At 39.0% G+C, this 22,219-nt stretch overlaps 2 protein-coding genes across 5 annotated transcripts; one reads left to right on the forward strand and one right to left on the reverse strand.

The window, feature by feature from the left end:
- Positions 1-3,632: 3,632 nt before the first annotated feature.
- Positions 3,633-11,966, reverse strand: LACC1 (laccase domain containing 1). Of its 4 annotated transcripts, XM_048295416.1 has the most exons (7): positions 11,571-11,965; positions 8,554-9,000; positions 7,713-8,308; positions 6,987-7,168; positions 6,340-6,505; positions 5,582-5,807; positions 3,633-5,142 (listed from the first exon to the last, which is right to left on the reverse strand). In XM_048295416.1, exons 3-7 carry the CDS (start codon positions 8,278-8,280, stop codon positions 4,968-4,970), a joined length of 1,317 nt encoding a protein of 438 aa, XP_048151373.1. In that variant the 5' UTR covers positions 8,281-8,308; positions 8,554-9,000; positions 11,571-11,965; the 3' UTR covers positions 3,633-4,967. The 4 variants fall into 4 exon arrangements, with proteins under 4 accessions (XP_048151373.1, XP_048151374.1, XP_048151371.1 ...); XM_048295417.1 differs by lacking the exon at positions 8,554-9,000 and having other exon boundaries at positions 3,633-4,036; positions 11,571-11,966; XM_048295414.1 differs by lacking the exon at positions 8,554-9,000 and having other exon boundaries at positions 11,571-11,964.
- A 1,776-nt stretch (positions 11,967-13,742) lies between these two features.
- On the forward strand, positions 13,743-21,839 carry CCDC122 (coiled-coil domain containing 122). Its single transcript, XM_048295154.1, has 4 exons — positions 13,743-14,080; positions 15,664-16,062; positions 17,186-17,302; positions 20,601-21,839. Exons 1-4 carry the CDS (start codon positions 13,967-13,969, stop codon positions 20,763-20,765), a joined length of 795 nt encoding a protein of 264 aa, XP_048151111.1. The 5' UTR covers positions 13,743-13,966; the 3' UTR covers positions 20,766-21,839.
- Positions 21,840-22,219: the final 380 nt, after the last annotated feature.

Consider the following 22,219-nt stretch of genomic DNA (forward strand, 5'->3'; position numbering starts at 1 on the left):
AATTGAAACATCGGACCAGAACTATGATTCGCTGCCTAAAAACATTGCATCACTTGAGAAATTATACATCTTGAAATATAAACACTGTTTCGGGCTCCCTTATAAAATGCTTGTTCAGTTTTACCCCTCATTTTTATGTTGCAACCTATTTATTTCAGATGTTTAGGCCTTTGCTACATGTAAAAGGGGAAAGATCAGCAAAACAAACACAGTAGTTAGTAGTTGTGAATTACATTTGCACAAGAAGAGAGAAAATGAACTCTTAGCTAAAATTAATTGTGAAAAGAACTCTCTTAGTTCAGTCACATATTGATTTTTGTCTCAGATATCTTTTCAGTTGCAGGAATCAAATAGAAATCCATGCCATGTCCTTGCTCCCATGACTGTCAGAATTCAGGTTGCCCTGGAGACATGATGCTGCATTCATAGAAGAGTAAGAGAGAGAACTCAGTCCTGTTGTCCTTTGGGGACCATGCTCCCAAAATTCTTCTGTGGGTCTCCTCTCAGTCCTGAGAGCTTGCAGACAAAGACAGAGAGCCAAATATTTGTAATGTGAGATGCTACTGTAAATTAAACGCTTACTAATGAAAGATCAGAGGGATTCACTTAAAAAAGCTAGCTTCCTATTTCTCTGCATGCCTTTGGGAAATACATAACCATGCTTTTTAGCAGCACAGCTGCAGGCACTGTATATTTAAAGCAAGCACAACAGCAAACTCCGTGTCTTATAAAAAGGTGTTACACTGGATAATGATTAGTAGCATCCTGTATAGAAGAATATACTCAATTAGGACAGTTTTTAAATCCATGTACATATCTATCCAAGTCATTCATCTGTAAGCACTGGATAGTATATGCTGGAAATGGAAAGTAGAACAAGCCAGCCTCACAGACAGAGGTTGCTGTCAGTCTTTGGAGGTATGTAAATCCCTCAGCAGGTCAATACATTATTTCCTCTGTCACATACTACTCCTGTCAGTGCACTGTCCTGTTAATATTGTTGTACAAGAGGCTGGAGTTCAGGAAGGACTTTGGTACTCAGAGAACAAAGGCTTCACACACATGACATCAAGGCAAACGCAAACGCACAGCCCTTCTGGGCCTCAGGACAAATGAGTGCAGCTCATCTCCCTCTTTGCATCGCCCAGCAGCAAATTGAGCACGGAGTGGAAATGAGGACAGCAGCAAGGGAATCTAGGAATATTGACATCTTTGCTATGTAAGCCGGAAAGTGGGAGCTCTTTTGGAAACCTGTAAAATGGGAATGGTTTGGAGGATAGTGATAAAGACCCTGTGCTGAGAACAAGGATTTTCACACTGCTGCTAAAAGAAAAGAAGGCACACACATACAAAAGAAAGCAGTATTGGTGCTGCTCTGAGCAGAATGGCATCCATGTCTTCCAACCCCCTGTGACCACACTCACAGTCCTCACAGGGCAATTGTGAGTGGTGCTGGACAGAAATACAGCGATGCACAAGAGATAAGTAGCAGGAAAACGACACAAGCAAAGACACCCACTTTGCAGAACCGTCTTAACGCTGGGGAAAGGAGATGCTTTCCTGCAATTGAATGCTTCTAATTTGGGAGCGACTGCATACTTTCTGTGAGTCAAGATGTGCCCAAATGCTTTGCTGAATGTCCAGGTCCATGGCTTCTCAATTTGTAGCCAATCACAAACACAGCAGTCAAATGCAGAACTGCTTTGCCTCCATCCTGTCTCCTCGGGTTGTCAGTAGAAAGAGACTAGCAGCCACTGATGGAACTAACCTCTACAAATGCATTAAAAACATTTTTCATCTAACTTCCTTAATAGTTTTCACCTTTGCCATACCTGTGGCAAAAAAATGCCATGGTTTGGATAGACATTTCACTAATTATCTCAGGCTTTGATCTACGCCTCTGAAGTTTCACACTGCTTCCCCAGGCAGAAGGCTGTGCTAGAGCTGCCCTCTTCTACTGGAACAGTGAATAAAGCCTTTCTCAGACATGTTTTAGTACACTTCATTCAAGTATATAATATGAATAAAGAGGCCCATATTAAGAATCTACAACAGTAACAAATGTTACTTGCACAGTAACAACTATCAAAACCAATATTCAATGTGATCATGTCATGTGCTCTCCTCAGGGTACACCATTATAATAATTAATAATGTTATTTAATAATAATAATAATAGGGAAAATGCAGCTTATAAATTCAATAGATATTAGGTTAATAAATGGGATCTGATAATTAGTTAGGTACAGCTGAACAATTTATGAGGCATTTTAAGAGCTTCCCTAGAGGTGGTGAATCAGGGGTGATGTGCTTGCCTCCTTTAGTAAGCAACAGGAATGAAAAGTAAATAGAGATGTGAAACAGCCTAGTCTCCTTCCTATCATGCCCTTCCTCTAAACTTTTTTTTTTTTTAATACCAGAATTAAAATGCATTTGTAGCAAGGCCTTTTGAAAGAAGCTATGATTCAGAGCCTACCCTGACTTGGGACTGACCCTTACAGTATTTTCCTATTGGTTATGGAGTTCTCCACCTCAGTCATCCATGTGCAAAAGACTGTTTCTTCTCTTGAAAGGTTTACAGTCTAGGTAATTCATGTAAAAGAAAAAAAGAACAATTGTGGTAATGACTTGTCTTCTAAAAGGTGAAGCCTTTGGTGTTTCTGCTCATTCTGATATTCTCTCCAGCTTGCACAGTTCTACCATGACCTGTGACGATATTTTTCTAAACACAAAATCTCTACGATAATTCTTGAACAGGTAAGAACAAGCCAGGGCTTACTATCAGTATCATGTTAGTGTGACTTAATGTACTGTTGAGCATTTGAACCGTGGTAAGTAGCATGGCTGCAAGGTCTTCCTACTTACTGCAAGGATTAATGCATTAGTTTGAAACCATCATTGAGGTGAGATGGGATAACAGCAGGCACATGGGCCCCTATGATGCTTCAGCTGTTAAGTGCCTTGCAAAACCAAGTAACTCAGCTGTTTTTGATGGCATACCCTTAATCCACAAGGGAAGAGGGTTAAGTGAAGGGCACTGACAGACTGCTCAAGCTTTGGCTGAGCTTCAGGTGCAGGGACTGAAAGCTATGTAGTGCTACTGCCCCTGTAGCTGCAGGAAGGATACCTTATTCACCTCACTGCTATGTCAATCAGTATCCATAAAGTGGTACAGATATCAAGGCAAAGGGACAGGACTAAAAGGTGAAGGTAGGATGTCGGGTTGGTGTTTTTAACTAGTGCAGCAAGATAAGCCTGTCAGTGTCCATATAATTATACTATCCTATATTTAGAACAAGTCAATAATACACGTAATGCATACCATACACACCATTAGCTGGTGTGCAGCCATGCACTTAGCAGCTCTAAATTGAGCAGTGTGAGTGTTGCCCCTGCTGGATCCTGAGCCTCCAGTTTGAAGCCAACTGAACATCACCACTGTGAAGTTACAAGGGAAACTGAAAGCAATGGAGTTTTAAAAAGGTAACTGAAAATTGTCAACGACTGCAGTGCTACAGCAGCAGAAGAATATTTCTGAAGAAGTAAAATGAGTGGCAGAAGCATATTTTTTTTTGTAGATGGTTACAGTCAGAGAACATACTCAGAGCCAGACTCTTCTCTGAGAAATACCATTCACAGTAAAAGGAAGTTTATTTTTAAATTTCTGCTCTTCCTGAAAACAAGGAAAGCTCCAATTCGATCAGCTCCGAATCAAAATGAAAACAGATTATTCTTCAAGCACAGATATTAGAACAAGTTGGAAGATGACTGTAGAGGCAAAAGTAGCAGCGTGCGCTGTGCCGTGCTTTGCAACCCGCGTGATTTGGACCCGCATCCATTCATCCATCCGTGCCTCCAGGGTGGAAGCGCAGCGTGGGCGAGCACTGACCTCTAGTGGGCAGAACAGTCAGACCGGGGAAGGCTCACGGAATCCGAAATAGAAAGCACGTCATGCGCGCCGCTGGCCCAAGGCTTGTGCTTGGCACCCCTGCAAGTCGCAGTCAGCACAGCTTCACTGTTAGCGATCGCTCACTGTCTGCGTGTCAGAAAACATCATGTCTGTTGTAAAATCTAGAGGCATTTTTTTTATGGCGAAAAGAAAACAGTGCACACTTAGAATTTGCTTTGTAAGACACAAAAGTCCAACTACTGGTCAGTAAAATTACCTGAGGATAAATTCACAGAACTTTTTAGATATTTATTGAATAACTTGGCATTGTTAGACTGTGTCAATGACATTATCAAAGCACTGTTTAAAGAAAAAAAATCCTAAGGAGACATGAACATACACGTCATAAATTAAGATTTTTCTGCAACCAAAAATTACAGAATGGTGAGAGTTAATATATTTTCAATGTCTGCCCCAAAGGAGCCTGCTTGCTTCTCACTTTCAAGTTATTTTCCATAGGAAAAGTCCTGTAAATATTTTGGAGTTCTTTAATCAAAAGAAGAAAATTAATCCAATGCACAAAATTTTGTAAGGCTTCAGCTGAAACTATCAAAGTTGGGTGTCTCAAACAGGTAATGTGCAATACTGGCCTTCCCTTCCTGTATTAGCAATGTCATACTTAACGTCATTTAGCAGTCTCAACCAGAAGCTAATGAAGACTGCGTTTTTTTGTGCTTCCATCACCTTAAGACAGTGAGGTTTCTGTAAAATATTTGGTCAAGGAGGATCCATAAACTTGGAGCTTGTATCTGGGTCTTGTAGAAGGATTTTGCCACTGGTCTGGATTGTCCTTGTTTCCTGTGCATGCTGTCTCACACAAGAACTGCTGTCCCCACACCATAGGTACTTATTCTTGCCTCAGAATGGCAAGGAAGGGAAGAGGCAGGAGAACCTCATGACCCATGAACTCCCTACTGCAAGTCTAGGAAAGAGGAAGAACTTCTATGAGGAGACCAGGACGCCAGACAATGCAGCAGACTTATTATCTAAATGCTGTTCTAGAGTAAGAGATACTGTCTCAGTCTTTGATTGATATGAAGCCAATCTGTGTCCCAAAGTTAGTGCCATCACGAAAGTGAGAGTAAAATTTATCAGGGTGGCAGGCAGTACAGAAAGTGATATTTTGGTTCTGGTCTGTGATAGAATCATCTTGGATGTTCTTGGGAAGAATCCCACCTCTCTCAAGAAGAATCCTCAAAAAAAAAAGAGAAACAGAAAATAATATTTTTTGTACATCCTCACATTCCATAAGGCACTATCATTAAGGCAGAACCTCAAGTACCAACTGAACAAACTGTACCAATATTGTGATTGGGGCTTTCATTTGCTTTTCTTGTTATTTTCTTTCTGTATTAGACTAAAATAATTGCTTTCCTGCAACCTGTAAAATCCCATTAAATTTGAACTTTTGTCTATGATCCATAAACTAACAGTATAACAATAAAAAAAATAGCTGAAACCCAGAAAAAGTGAGTAAATACCATTAATTCAAAGGTACCCTTTCTTGATCTGCAAAGAACTAGAGAGTACTTTGTTGAGAACCCTCACCATATTAGTGCTGAATAATACAGGATCAAAATAATTATTAGTAATGAATGTGGAATTAGTCTTTTGTTCCCTCAGGAGGTTTACCTTGTTGCTCTTCTGATATCAATATAAGGATTTGCAGAGTCAAACAGTCTCACACACTTTGGATCAATTCTGTGAAATTCTTTTGCTGATTCGTGAGGAAGTTTATAGCAGCAAGGTCCCACAGACGGACCCAGCACCACAAGGATATCTTTCATGTTACAGCCATATTCAGATACCATAGCATTTACTGTGGCCATAGACACTCCTAACAATGTACCTTTCCATCCTGTGAGAAATGAGAGGTTGAAAAAAAAAAATTGGTATCAATTTTCTTTTAAATTTTCTAGTAGCTGAAAATATATGCAATTATTAAAGGTATATATTAGGAGGTGCATTTACACCTAAAATTAAATAATTATATCCAATAATAAATTAGCTTAGACACCCTCCCCTCACCCTCCCCCGCCCCTCCCCCCCCCCAACATACACATTAACAGAGTTCTTTTTCCCAAGTGTCCTGGATTGGGCAGTTCGAGATATCTCACAGTTCCTCTGTGCTTTAAACATTGAAGTGGGAATACAACAGAGATACGTCAGAAATTAATTTTTATAATATGGTCAAAGTATTTTAATGTTGTTCTAGGGGGAAAAAAAACCAAAACAGGCTCAGCCTAGAGACAGTCTATTTTTTGGAATAGACAGAAGCCAATTTTGCACTTGGGCATTGTTTGGAATAGAGAGAAGAAAGCCCAGCTTTGAGTTCTTGTATCTCAGAGTGCCAGGAAATCTTTGCATTGCACAGGGAGTGCAATTCCTACCAGAATGAGCAGCACCGCAGGCTTTTCTGACAGGATCAGCAAACAGCACGGGTATACAGTCAGCACCTGGAGCTGCCAGAGTGACACCCTTCTGATTCGTAACTATTCCATCATAGTTGTCAGGCTCTGTCTTTCCCATAATACACACAGCATTAGCGTGATCAACCTGTCAAAACAAAACCAGAATGTGGACAGTGATATGGCTGCAAAACAAATCAGCTCTGACTAGTACAAGGTTTTTTCTTTGACATGAAACAGTCTTCTGCACTAACTGATTACTTTTGGAAATCAGGTGCTCTCTTGTTGAAACGCCATGCAGATGTACCAGTAGAAAGCCACTATAGAAGCGATGGTGTATTTTTCTTTTAGGAGAAAGTGCTCCGATCATTTATCTGATTATTCTACTCTGTGGTAAGTTAAATGTTAGAACAGACTTGGAAGAATCAGTACTGCTTCTCCATATTGCACCAAATGGCTGGTAGTTTGGATGGCTATTCCCCCAGATAAGATGCCAGCATAAATGTTTTAATTGTCCTGCTTATCACAAGTTCTTGCCAACAAAGATAAGTGTAATGCCTACAACTTAGCCAGTGATACATGAAGGAATATCTGAGCCATTTACTCGAATCCATTGTTTTATAAGATACCTTGACTCTGTGAAAAGCCTCTGGGTTAAATCCTGCAGCATTAGCTAGCCGGCGGAGATTTTCTTTAACAACGACTTGTGGGTCCCTCCGCTTGCAACTGCTGAAGAGATTGCAGGAGCTTAGAGTTGGTATGTAGGAGATCCCACCTGTCCTTGTGGTGAACCCATGTAAGAAAATATCATCTGGCAAGGCAAGAAAACACAACAAACGCTTTCAACACAAGACCAAGCTGGCTATTACATGGGTTCATACTGAAGAGACCTGGAATCAGCCAATCAAGTAGAGTATTGTTTTACCTTGGATTTAGCTCTGGCATTTAAATTTAAGGATTCCTAATTTCCTTCTTGCTCATAATCATGCCATGGCAGGGACACTGAGACATCAGGCATGTCCAGGGCTGCAGACCAGGAGAAACTCTTATACTGCCTTTCCAAATGATGATGGTAGCTCTCAAAGTGTGTCATTCCCACACAGAGGGGAGAAAATGTTATGGTCTGCCCTCACTAAACCCAGGACTGTCTTTCCTCAAATCATGCCCAGGCCTTGCTAGCCTTTTGCTGTATTTCTATTGACACTTTCTCCCTCTTACAGACATGATACTACAACATCATATAGAGTTATTTGATGCCTGAAGGCATTTCCAAATCCTACCCATTTTGCAACTCCCTTGAAGGAGTATGCTTGGTAACAGTCTCTGTAAAAACTATTAGCTGGAACTCTCTTTACCTGGGATCAGGGAAGATCTGAGGATGGTGAGCTCCCCTTTCAGGCTTGGCAGGCTTTCCAAGTACATCTGAATCTCACTTTGGATGAGTGCTACATCCTGTGAAGGAAGTGTTTGCCCTTCATGCTGAGGTTCAGATATCTGCAGGCTTTCACAGTCAGATACCACCTGTAAATCCTCGAATTCAAACTGGTAGACTGCCGTAAAGAGATGGTCTATATATACTTTCATTAAGTCTCTTCTTATGGTAGGGAGAATAACTTTAATGATGCTCAGGTCTTTTTCATCTAGTCTCTGTTTGATGGTGTACAAAGCAGCAGCTGTAGTCTGAGCACATATCACCTCCAGTTTTCTGTTCAGACTCTGAAAACCTCTCAGAGCTGGAAACAAGAACTCTTGTTCATCTTTCCTTTCACTCCCCTGCCTCCGGCAACACATGACATAAACACACAGAGCATGGATGGAAGAGCATTTCTCAATGGTTTCCAGTGTGTTGTGTAGTAATCCTTGGATGTTGTTCTGCAAGTTGGCTGGGAGGCTGAACAGATCTATCAGTACTGCTTCCACCATATTCCAGGATCTTTAAAGGCTTCTAAAACTGTCAAGTAGTAACAAAACATGAAAAACAAACAAAAAGGCAAGAACAGCACTGTTAGTCCAAACACGGAATCATGTTAAGGCATTTAATTCAGTGATACTGCATAGAGAATGTACATAGCAGTTAATTACTGACTTAGGCTTTCCCAGCTGCATCAAAAGAAATTCCAACAAAAGAACTAGTGGAAATGGGAATAATTATGTATTTATTTAAGCATTTAGGTATTTCCCCACCACCCCACCTACCTCAGCTCTTTCCCAGGTCAGGGATGATGAAAGGTTGGTACATAAGATTAGATTTATTGAATCAATTAACCCTCATTAGCCTAATGGATCTTCTTAACATGATTGATGGGCCGTCCTCCAGCTTCCATGATGCAAACAAATGCAGAGGTCCCTTAGCTTCCTGGGACTGGAGGAGTTTCTGTAACAATTTATTTGGAGGTGTTTAACATACTTATGGCTGAGATGGAGCTCATGTCTGCTACCCCTCCTAGCAGTAGGGTGCTGAGCTGTCAGGGCAATGACATTTTTTCCTGCAGGCCTTCACAAGACCTTTTGTACTTCTCCTTTTTGCACTTCCAAAAGTATTGACTTGCTAATTTCTGACTTCTGTGTGGAGGGACACATTGACCATGATAGTTCTTCTTTTCAGCACACACAAGAACTCAGCACAGGTTACTGAAATTTTACCTAGTAATGAAAGAAGTATTTAGAACTAAATTAAAGTAATAAAATACTGTGCACAACTCCCTGGCTCAGCTTTTTCACTCTGCTAGCTGCACTCTGCTCTGAAACCAACGTGTTAAGCTTATCCAATATCATCCTATCATTCACAATCTGTCTTGTGGCCCATGGTGTAAGTGGTTTTGGTGGTTTGTTTTTTCCCTTTTCTGAACTTTGTTGATCCAAGCCCAGCTAGGAAACTCGTCAATCCATGTCTTCCTCTCTCTGTTGCTATGGGGGCCTGTTTTACATATTCTTTCAGAAGCTTCTGACTTTCTTTTCTATCTCTCTGAGAATCTTTCCTTTTCCAGTGCAGGCATCCAGAGGTCTGGAACAAAAGGCTAGATCCCTCTGCTTTGGGAACCTGAAAGACCCCTATTTAGATTTCATGACTAAGCACTGTGCTTGACCTAGCAGAAATATATACACCTTTACCACCACTTGTAAGACCCCATAATAATTTAGAGTATTTTTAAACACCATCAGGGTTTTTTTTTGGCACAGCAACAAATTGTGCATGAATATTAATTTACTTGTAGGAAAATTCTTATCTTTGCAGGAACAAAGAACTTGAGAATCTTTTAAGTCTTTGAAATCAGTGTTCTGCTACCAGAGCTAACCACACCAAATAACGCCGGCACAATTTTCATGCCCCAAGACCTCATTCTCCTGTAACCACATGAATGTTCTGGCTTCACATCACATCATTATCCTGCAAAAATACTACTTGTGTGTGTACTTGAGGCCTATCATTATGGGAGATGTGATGTACTCCTTGGCATCTTATGCTTGACAGTGGATTCCCAGAGTTTCTACACTGAAATGAGAGGTCAAATACCTTTGTGGTTTTAAAGGACAGCTTATTTAGAGAAGGTTTTACAGAAAACATTCTGTGTCTCCTTCATTGTTCTTTCCCCCAGACTGGAAGAAAAATAATCCTGACTGAAAATGATGTTTTCATTTCTGCGAATTGAACACTTACAAAGATTAATTAGCAACTATCAAAACAGGTAAGCTGAAAGTATCAAAATGTGATAGCAGATAAAAGCAACTGCCAAGGAATTTATGACCCTTGATTATTTACACATAGCTGATAATGGATTTTAGAGGAAAGAGCTTGCTAAGAAAACAGTGCTGAAACAGACTCATGCTAAAGACCATGACTTGGGAAATCAGAGTATTTCCTTCCCTACCCTGACACTCTGTGGGAGGCCTGTCCGAGTGTGACATGATCCCAATCAAGGTATAGCTAATAGTCCTAGGAAAGATAGTACAACTGAGAGGCATAGTGCAAAAACAGATTATTGCTCCACTTCATATATGTCAATAGTGGAAGGTCACTACAGTTCACTGCTGTCCTCGTACTTGCCCAGAAAAATACCACCAAAGAAAGGGTGGAAGGAAAGTGTTTGATGAGGGACAGGTAATTGCATACATTGTTATTAAGTTGTGTATGCACTGCAAAAACTCTACAGGGGCAATTATTGGGATGTACACATAGGAACAATGGGGCTGATTCACCCTCATATCCTTCCAGCTTTGCATCACAGAGTCCTAGTGAGGACAGCGGTGTCACAGTAAATTTGCTTACAATCATAGCCAAACTGACTCCTTTCTAAGCCCCTCCAAAAATGCCCTTCTCAAAATACAGGCTTGCCAAGCACGGCAATGTTTTAGCTTATGGGAAATGCATATTCAGGTTTTCATTAACATGCTGTACAGCCCCAGTGTTCCATCGAAGCCTCATCCAAAAAAATAAGTACATTTATTAAGGAGTTGATTGTTTTAGTACACAATTCAAGACAAATACTTGCACAAAATGGAAGCCAAGGCCACCCATTAGCTATTTTCTCACTCCCTGAAACTGTCAGTACAAACATTTGGAGGTTAATAAGATTTTCTTGTACAGATATCAAGAAAAAATAGATCAAAGAAAATTATCAATAACGATATGAGAGGTGAGGAAGGTAACAAGAGCAAAAAGTAGAAAAGCAAAGTGAATATAGAAAAAGAACAATAAAGGAAATAAAACCAGGCTGCAGAGAAGAGATAGCCCCAGGTAGAAAAGAGATGCAAAAAAGCAATTTTCAAGAACCCCAGAAATCTAATTCTGAAAGTTCACTGTTAGCCAAGACAAGATTGCTGACAATTTCCTGCATCTTTGAATCCTGCTGGTCATCTTATGTTAGTAGAGAAACTGAGAGAACAGACATAATTTTTTGAAAATTAAAATGGCAAGAGATATTTAACATGTGCCAGAGAGAGATGCCCCGAGAAAGAAAACAGGTCATTGAAGTAGCCCAAATGAACAGAGATAAGAGCACATGTGTAAAATTTCAACAAGAGCAAATACAAAAAAGAAAATTCAAAAAGCGGGAGAAAAGAAATACATTTAAGTCTCTTAAACTGGATTAAAATAAAACATTCTTCCTCTTTTAACCTAGGTTTTTTTAGGCAAGGTTGAAGAAACAGAAATCACCACATACAACAAAAATACTGAAGCACATGCAGTTTTCCTAACACAGGAGTTTACTTACACAGGTGGACAATCCTTTTAAATTCTGAAAGGTACCATCTGATAAAATACACAGACATTTCCAGCTTTATATATCTCACTTCTTTCAGTCTCGGAGCTGAATTGTACAAGCTGGAAATTCCTGTGCTGTGTGAGGCTGTAGTGCGAACCTGTATTTCTTCTTTTCGACGGGACCCTGCTTTGCTGCTGCTGGTTCCACCGGAAAGAACAAACTGTTCCACAAGGCACCAAGATGATTAACAAGTGCCTGGGCAGCGCTGCACCCGGAAGCAGCGTTACCCCTGCCACGCAACTCCTGCTACCCCAGCTTTGCACAACCACCCACCAACTCACGAACGCACGGCACAGCCAAACAGGACAACCACACAAAGAAGTTAAACTTGTGCAGAGAGAAGGAGTTTCCTCTTCTGAGCTGTAGCTGCATGTTCCAGTGAAGAATTTGGCAGCCTGTCAAGAAAAAGTATATTCTGGAGTTAGACAGAGAGGTTACACAATGTCAGCTTTTGGGGCGACAGGCCCCAAATGAGGATGGCAATTTCTGCTTGTAGCAGTCAGAAATTTCACAGAGTTTAGTGAAAAGGTCTTAATCCTTTGACAGGACAATGCAAAGGTTAAAAGGCAAGCAAGAAAATGAGGGATTTACATCAGGCTTTGTGCAAGAATCAAATGACAATAAATGCATTTCCTCAGCTATGTTAAAATCATAGTCATGACTGTTAAGTATATGACAATGGAAGAAAGGAGCAGGAAAAAAAGAACAGTAATTTTTTAATGGACAGAGGAATTAATAAAGTCTGATTTCCCATGAATCACTGTCTCCTGTTCCTCCTTTCCCTGCAACTACAGTAAACCTACTGCCAGGTCCAAAACACTCATAGGGAGCTCAGCCATCTCCCCTCCTGCTGTTCCTTTCAGCACGTGCTGGACAGAGGGATGAGAGCTGAATCCTGGTTCTCCCTCCCAAAGGGAGCCGATGAGGCTATCTTGTCCTTCCGCACCCAGACATCTCTTTCCCTGAAGTTTGCAGAAATCTGTCATCTCTGAGGCTTTCCACCCCACTGCCAAATGTGGCTGAGCTAGGTCATTAAAAATTAACAGGAGAACTACTTGGTGGAGAGAAACCAATGCAATCATTTTCTTTCCTTCAGCCAGACTAAGGAAGCAAAACTAATTACCGGGGTTATTTTTGGTGTAGAATGCTGAGAAGGAAAAGGTCAGAAAATATTCAGGGTACAAAACAATTCTGAAAAATGACAAATTGATATCTCTGGCTGAAATATTATATTCAGCTTATGCCACTTCAAAAAAGGGACAAAATAAACAAGGTCATATGCAGAGATGAGCAATTAGATTATAAAATAGTTATTACAAATATATCTAAAAAAGTATTTTTATATTTAAGTATATTTATATATGCAAGTTGCTCAATATTATATATATTATATATAAGCTGCTTAATATAATACATAATATTTATATTTTTAAGTTAAATGTTATAAAAACATAAAAATTACAAAATAGGTAAATAATAAAATCATATTATAAAAATTGTGCGATTTAAGCTTAAAATTCCCTAGAATTCCCTAGAGGAGTACAAGTGGACCAGAGGCAAGTCCATGGCTACAGAGCAGGGCACGGCATAGGCCAGGAGAAACCGGGTCACACCTCTTCTCCTTCGTAACCCAGTGGTGCTCGGGAAAACTTAATGTTCTCTGCACAACAAAAGAGGGCAGCAAGTGCAGTTTAATATGGTGAAAGGGGTAACTCGGGGAACTTGGGAGCGGAGGGCGCTGAGCAGGACGGCCTCAGGCACGGGCGAGCGGGCCGGCACCACCGCCACGGGTGGTGAAGCAGCCACCCGTTTCCGAAGGGGTGGCTCCCGCCGTGTTCCCTGCGGCTCCCGGCGGGATCGGCCCCTCTCCCGGCTCCCCACGCCCCTGGGCTCCCTCAGGCCCCGGGCCGGCGCTGCCCGGGCGGTGGCGGAGACCGGCGGCCTGAGGGCGGCGGCCCTGAGAGCGCTGCCAGTGCCGTGCGGCGGCCGCAGCAGCTCGGGCGGAACGCGAGAGCGCGGCCTCAGGCGCTTAAGGCGCTCTTGAGGTGCTTTCAAGAGTTACGGCTGTGCTCGCAAACTGAGGATCTGCCGTGCAGAGAAGCCGAAGATGGAATAAACCATCGCAGTGGTTTATTTTATGAGGTTCTGCAAGAAAAGTGTTCTAATTCTCAGTGATTAGCTTTGAGTAACCTGGTCTTGCTGACTAAAAATGAACCAGATCAAATGAATGTATCGATCTGCAATCCCACGAAAAAGCCCTTAATATTATCAACAGGAACTAAACGGATTGAAGCTAAAACAATTCACTTCTTTCTTGTCCCTCCAGTTCTTCACATCTGCTTAAAATGGCTAAGCAAAATTCCCCACCACTAGCTGAAGTTGTGAAACGAGTTTTTGAGCAGCAGCAGTCACAGGTGTCAGACATAGAAAAAAGCAAAACAGTTCTTTTCCAATTGCAGGTAATAAACCTTGTTTAGAGTAGTTTAATCAATTATTTTTCATTAGATGAGGAAGTATTTCCATGAACGAGAGAAGCTGATGGTACTTAATGGGTGAGTGCATTTAAGTGTAAGGCAGCTATTCTGTTCATGTGTGTGGCATTTAGGCTCAGCCAAAACTGTGAGTATGTATTTCCATTTGTAAGGCCACAACACAGCTACATCTTCATTACAGCAGGTGAAGTTTTCCAAGTTTGTTACTTGGAAAAAAAGCAAAACAAAAATACTGAGCTGGACCCACAAAGCAAACCCACAACAACTAAATGCAAAGTTAGAGCTTTTTGAAATTTTTTTAATGGTAATTTCCTAAGAAATATTGAGGGAAGGATTTTAAAACTTTTTTTTTTTTGGCAGATTTTCTCCAGACTATAGAATTTTTTTTCTTACCGTATTTTTTGACACAATATTCTTTTTTTCACCCCTTATGCTTGAAGTGGGTATTCTAAGTAGTCATAAATACTGGTATTATTCAGTACTATTTTGTAAAACACTGGATGCGTGTAGTTTGTGTGAATTTCTTTCCTCATTTATTAAGCTTTCAATTATTATTTAACCTTCAAGATCAAATTTCTGTTGAGAAACTTAACTTATAAGTCTGAGAAAAGATGATACCAGTTGATATTTTTGAGCATGGAAGAATGGAAATGGAAATAGTAGTGTTCCAATTATAATATCTGTGCATAGCTCTACAACTGAAATAATTGATATCTGAAATTTTTCACAAAGATAACATTTCTGGAGTAGGAGTGAAATCTTGTATTTCTTAGGAATGTCAGTGGACAGGCCACACATTACAAGAAGCTTTGTCTGTATCCTGTAATATAGCCTGATGATGCTGCAATAATAATTTGTGATCAAACAATTTAAAAACGTATTTGTTTTAAAAAAGACCCACAGAACTTTAAAGCCCTAGGTAATTACAAGCCCTTTCCAACCCTGATGAATCTGTGATTTCTTATGATGGGTTAAAGTACTACTTCCTGGTTTTGTTCACTTCTCATCAGTGAGATTATGTAGAGGAGTTTTTAGGACTAGATACATATTTCTTGCGGGGTTGAAAATAGCTGGGATTAATTCAGCTCTCAACTACTACTGTGATGAAGGCAGGAATAAAAACCTCAGCTGAACAGTCTAGTTAAGCTTCATCACCTGACACACTCCTCTATGTGTTTGTGTGGGTTTGCAAGGGATTTTTGCCATCTTTAGTTATTTTTAGTCTGATTAGGACTTCACCAGGTTTCATCTCTAAGCAGACATTAGGATTTGGTTTGATTTGCCACGTCCTATATATCTTGTAAATGTGAGGAACTTAAAGTGAGTTCAAGGATATCTTACTTCATATTTTAGACTCAATCTAAGGGGAGAAGACTAAACTAGTATTCTTGCGTTGTGCCTCTAAGGTGATGATAATAAGAAATTTAAGTCTTCCATTCAAACCACCTTAGACAAGTGAAAAAGAAGACTATTGAATTAGAGTGTTTAACTAGACACTTCATATCTTCCCCCAAAAAATGTTCTTAGTTGAACGCTGAAATATTTTACAGGCAAAGTGCCAGGAACTAGAAAAAGAAATGAATTCTATTCTGTTAGAAACAAAGACAACAGAAAGGGAAATACATCTGCAAGATGATGCCATAGAAGTGACACAATATCAGTGTGAAAATCTGGAGGCCCAAGTCAGAGTGCTGTATTCTGAAAATTTAAAGTTGAGGTGTGATGCAGAAAGAGTACAAGAGGAGTTTGAGATGATACTTGCAAGAAACAATGAATATCGGGAAAAAATAAAGGAACATAAACATGTGTTTTGGGAGATGGAAAGTAAAATGCCAGTTATGATTGAACTTGCTAAAAAGAAAGCTGTTGTTGAAGAATTAAAGACAAAGAAAGAGGAGTTAATGTGTGATCTTCAGAATCCAGAAGGATCTGTTATAAAACAAGTGCAGGTACTTTATTTCCTTTTTGATTATTTCATTTTATGGGAAATAATTTTGATATAGTTAATATAATTATTTTGCCTAATATCTTTATGGTTCATGAGGGACTGACTACAAGGAAATATAGGTAATTCATAATGCTGTGTTAATTGAAGAAATCTTTACTTCAGTATGCAGTGAAAAATATCATCAGCTATTGTTATCTGTGTAATATTGTAAAAAACAGGTTTGTATTGTGTGATCTAATGAACTCAAATATGAAAATATTACAGAGCTGTAAATTAAGCTTTATCTTTGGATAAACTTATATGGACACTTTTCAGAATTCTGTGGAAGATTGCCATAGTGTTGCATTTTTCAGGTAAAAATACAATATCCTTTAAACTTTGCTGTTTAACAAATTTTGTCAACAAAATAAATTTAAATTTGAGCTGTTTGCCAGCAGGAGGTAGATTTGATGAGATGGTGATATAAATTAGAAGAGAGGAAAAATATGTTTGGTGTTCTAATCTAACACTGTTGTTTTCACTTGGCCCAATTGCAATTTTTACCAAAAACAACCCCATAGGAATTTTTCTTTCCAATATATGGACAAACACAAGGATGAAGTTGACATGGGATCAAAGATTTCAACTTTGATGTAACTTACTTTACTGAAAATCTGATGGTACTCTGTTAATGTAAATTGATGAAAATTTGTTTGTACTACAGATCTTTCAATATTGATTACTAAAAGCTAATTAACATTGTACTTTTCTATGAGAAAGAAAAACATATCTCAAATATTACATTAAATAGTCTTCCATTTTGCAGTTAATTACATTTTAAACAAAGACCACCAAAATGAGCTCAAAGTCCTGTATTGTTGTAGCTTTCGTATTTCATATCAAGAGTATATATTCTTACAGGTCTAAAAAAATGCTATAAAATACTTAATAAGTAATTCTAATTACGCTTTCAAAATAAACGTTTTAATTAGCATTAATAGGTTTATTGTGAAGTTGTTTATTATAGATCTTGATCTCATCTCTCTTAATTGAGACTGTTAAAATGAGACATTTTTAATAAGTTTAACAGATGTGCTGTGCAACCTTTCAAGGAGTGGATTTCTGTATCTTGCTTACATCTGCAGGAAGAAATCACACTTTTAAAAAGCAAAATCACAACATTGAAAGATGTCATCAATAAAAAAACAGATCTGCTGGAGGAAGAGAAGAAAAAGCATGCTAAGCTTAGAAAAGAAATTGAGGTGAGTCATTTGAATAAAATTTAACTGCAGTTCTCCTGACAGAAGGTAGATAGTGCGAATGAAGTCTGAAGTACTTTATACACCATTGCTGGCTATACATTGTTCAAGTATGTGCAGTAATGATGTGGTCTTAAATTCTGGGTGCTGATAGTCTTTCTGAAATTCAGAGCTTAATTGTTAAGAACATTTCCTTCTGAAGTATTTTAAGAAGAAGTTAATCTGTGAACTTTTGGAATTATTCCCTAAAAAGAAAGAGGTCACTGGTAGTAAAGCAAAATGCAAAATGCACATTTTAAAATTTCTGTAGTACTTCTGAAATACTTTACATTTCACTGCTGACTTGATTATTCATGACTTGATAACTCATCAGTGGAAGAATCAAATGCACCTAGAAAATGGACTTCCTATGAATCTCCCTAATTTGAGCTGACATTAAATTAGGAATAACATAGCAGCTCCTAATCAGCTGACAAGGTAAAATTCTTATCAGTAGTTAAAACCTTCTCTTTTAAATAATTGAACTATATTTTTTGTTTTGTTCCTTACTAAAATACCCTGTATGATTAGATAATTTTTCATTTGGAAGTTTCATACCATTTATCTTATCAGTTCAAATAGATGCCACGAAATTTAATGAGCAAAGCTTAAAAATATAAAGATTACCTGATCTAAGGTTATGTCTATTGCCCATTGTAAAATGTAGGAGGAAGAGAGGATCTTTTTTTTATGTGATAGAGAACAGAGAGAATTTTTAACCTGAAAAGCAAAATTCAGCTGCTTTAGAATAGGTCTGCTAATCAGCATTTGAGAAAATATACTATTACCAAGGCAACATCATCCTAAGAAAGTTCTCTAAACCTAAATTTAAATTAGGTAGCCTAAAAATAATGTTCTGTTCTGTTATCAAAATCAATTTAATGAAATAGTGAAGGTTAACCTGTTCTTCAGTTTTTTGTATTATATGAATTTTTTGTCTCAGAAGGAAGCAGCTTCAAACCCAAAACCCTTCAGGGTATTATTTTCTGTTAAGAACTCTCCTGAAAACAGTCCATTTTTTAATATAAGAACTGACAGTGGATAGACAGGGACATTTATACCCAGCAGTCCTCAGCACAACTTGGGAAAGAAAACTCAAGCACAGGAATAAAGTGAGATACTAGGCACATGGATGAGGTTTTATTGAGCTGCAGTGGTGGAATTCAGCTACAGACTGCTGACATCTGATGTAATTGTTAGGAGCATCCAAAGGAGAGCAGCTAGGATGGTGAAGGGCCTTGAGGGGAAGCCTTATGAGGAGCAGCTGAGGTCACTTGGGCTGATCAGCCTGGAGAAGAGGAGACTGAGGGGAGACCTCATCGCAGTTACAACTTCCTTGTGAGGAGGAGAGGCAGGCACTGATCTCTCTGTGGTGACCACTGACAGGACCCGAGGCAATGGCCTGAAGTTGTGTCAGGGGAGGTTTAGGCTGGATATCAGGAAAAGATTCTTCACCCAGAGGGTGGTTGGAACAGGGTCCCCAGGGGAGTGGTCACAGGGGAGTGTTCCCAGCACCAAGCCTTGACAGAGTTCGTGGAGCATTTGGACAATACTCTAAGGCACATGACACTTGGGGATGTCCTGTGTAGGGCCAGGAGTTGGGCTTGATGATCCTGATGGGTTCCTTCCAACTCAGCATATTCTGTGATTCTGACTCTTAAAGCAGCCTGTGGACCTTCTCCCTCTTTCCTGAGCACCAGCCCCATCACCCATATCTTGAAAAGCAGATCCTGTTCCAAGCCTTGGACAGGGATGTCAGCAATAAATCAGGGTGGTTATCTGTTTAGGGTCAAAGCTTCAGTCATAAGGACTAATTCAAGATATCCACAAATAATTGAAAATTTGTTGTTATGTAAAAGTAATACAAAAAAAAACCAACCTGAAAGACTGTCTATTCCCTTGCTGACGTCTTTCCCCAGTGTCAGTGTGTGATTATATTACTCTTGGCAGATGCTTGCCTATCCTGTCCTTAAACAACCCTGGTGGTGGAGATACCACGAGTGCCCAGACAATTTTTTTCCGGTATTTGACTTTCATGTACACAAGACCCAATGAAAAGCACAATGTTGTCTCTCCCCAGTCTCCGGTAAGCATATTAGTGCTCCCTCCCTCAGCAGATGTGCCAGACTGTTCCAAATAATGCCAGAGACTCATTTCTAAAAAAAGCAGATAATATTGATGCTTTAGACAATAGATATTTCAGTGTCATACAACGTAGTCCTGGTGATGCAGATGCCCCAAGCACTCATTCAGATGAATGAATCTGACAGCTTCCCTTGAAAAGTTGCAAACAATTATAGTGGCCAGTGAGGTAACATGCAGGAAGACAAACCATCACCAATAAAAGAAGGCAGTGTAATTTATAGAGTACCAGTGAGGAAATTTCCTAGTTATTTGTGAAATTTAGGCAGTGAGATTTTCAGGAAGTCACTGGCAGTGCTGTGGTTCTGATGCAGCTGTACACCATCATGTGCATGTGAAATACAGTGTAATAATGCTTCAATAAGCAGACACAAGAATAATTATACCCTACCACTCATATGCCATTTACAATGGTAAGTAAGCCCAAATTTCATTAAGGGAATTCCTGCTATTTCCATTTTTATTGTAGTGAATGTTTCATTCTTTTTACATTTAAGAATGCATATTTCAGAGTATTGTCTGCAGCGGCCATTCTTCTCTGCGCAAGGCAGCAATGAGCGCAGAATTGACAGTCCTGCATTGCCGCAGTATTGCCTAAGGAAAATGTACCATTTTAAATGCAGTGCAGCTACAAAGGTGCTACTACAGCCATCGAGGTTACCTCATTTCTATTCTCATTTATAGCAAAACATGCTTGTCAAAGAATGAAAATATCTTCTTTCTCACCTCTCAGTGTGGAGCCTGAAATCTTCCATGTGCAAAGCCTTGCCAGAGCTGTGACATGTTGAGTCCTTGGGTGGTAGTTACTCTGTTAAATTTTAGACATCTACAGAGCAGATACCCACACTGAACTCTGCACTTAAGGTCTTAGTAGAACATAGCTTTTCTTTCCTTAATGGGAAAGTGAGGCATGATTCATGTTGTCCTAAACCAGCCATCTGAAATAAGTCAGATGAAAGGCTTCCTAGATGTCTCTGTCTCTTCAGTAGCTAAAAGTAAACGTGAAGTGACTTGGTCAAATGCCAAAATATATACTGGGACAGAATTAGGTGAGCTGAACTCACCTCTGTAAATAGTTTTACTTGAATGAAATTTTGAAGTGATTTTTTTTTTTTTTTAGGTACAGAATAAGAGATATGATGCTATTTTAAAACGTTTGCATTGTCAACTGAACAAAGTCCATTCAAATAAAAGACAATGGCACTGGAACATTCAGCAGTTGGAGAAGAAGGCTGCAGAACTAAGAAAGTGTCTTGGAGTAGCAGAATTACAAAACATCATGTGACAAACTTAAAAAAGCTAGAATGTGGGTAATCTTTTCCAGGCAGGGCAGCTTTTTTTGTGGAAATGCTACAAATTTTAAATAGCCTGATAGCTGGGTCAGGCTTAGTGATTTCTTTCTTTTTTGAAGTTTTTCTGTCTTTCGTTTTATGGCCTCAGCTAATAGCCACAATAATAAGTTAGCTGTTCAGGAATAACTTAGCTGTTAGGAGGAAAGTTACTGACGCTTCCAGGTGTTTTCAAAATATGTGTCAATTTTTATCTAAAAAAGTTACTTGAAGTCAACCAAACAAGATTTGGGAAGTTCTTTTATATTTCATTTGGTCTCTGAAGATTGGGATATAGATGCTGCTTTTCCTGCAGAGAAATAAATACTGGTGTATATTCGCACTCCTGAGGGACCAAAATTCTTTTATCTTTTATCCACATCCCTTTTTATTGCAACTTGCTAAGGAGCTCTGAAAGCTTTGATGGCCTGTATTTTGTTGTGTGGGAAACTCATATAGAAGATGTTAGAGTCTGCCAGGATTTTCTGGCATGGGGGACAAAGGGGACAAAGGCTGTCCAGCTATAAAAGGCTTTGGAACAAGTACATTCGGAACTGGGCTTCAAATAATCTGACTTCAAGTGGTCTAATAGATGTTAGTGAAGAGGTGTGAGTAGGTAAAGAGAGTTCCACATCTGGAAAGCTTTTAAAATGGAACAACTCACCCTCAAGAAATAGACATGCATTATAGATGATTGATGATAGAGGAATTTATTGTCTAGAGGATTTTAACTAATTCAGCCATCTAACATCTAAGTGCTTAATGATCTAAGATGACTCAACATAAATGACAACGTATTAAAAATTCTTGTTAAAATAGTAGTGAACAGTAGCCATTTTCCTTTACCTTCTTTTTATTATATGCTTGGCATTTGAAGAATTTACAGTACTTTCTCTACTCTTACACTTAAGGTAGTAGTTCTGCTTGGACATAACTTGTAATGTTTATCTGTTCTATGAAAGTAGCTTTTTATTTAGGGTGTTGTCTTGAATAATTTAGATTTACCTTTACTCATGAATATAAAATGAAGACTGTTTACTGTGAAAAATATTGAACTGCTTATATATTATCTTAGGAAAGAAAAGCTTAAAATGCAGTACTATTTTTATCTTCATATATTAATGTATATTTACATTTCCCTTAATATTTTATTTCACTTTATATAAAGTTATTTTAAGCAATATCCTGATTCATTAAGGCTCTCTCTCAACATTTTTAGTCCCTCAAGTCTTTTGGCTCAGTCTTTTTCCTTTGCAATAATATCAACCAGGCTGCTTTCATTAAAGCAATAAAGTAGAAATAAAAACTTCAATATCCTATGCTATAGTAACAGTATGTCCTGAATATTGAGTCTTATTGAGTATGTAGTGGATTACTGTAACATAACAACTATTTATCCCTACACAGAGCA

Source organism: Corvus hawaiiensis, chromosome 2 (genome assembly GCF_020740725.1).
Source record: "Corvus hawaiiensis isolate bCorHaw1 chromosome 2, bCorHaw1.pri.cur, whole genome shotgun sequence".
Classification (NCBI taxonomy): Eukaryota; Metazoa; Chordata; class Aves; order Passeriformes; family Corvidae; genus Corvus; species Corvus hawaiiensis.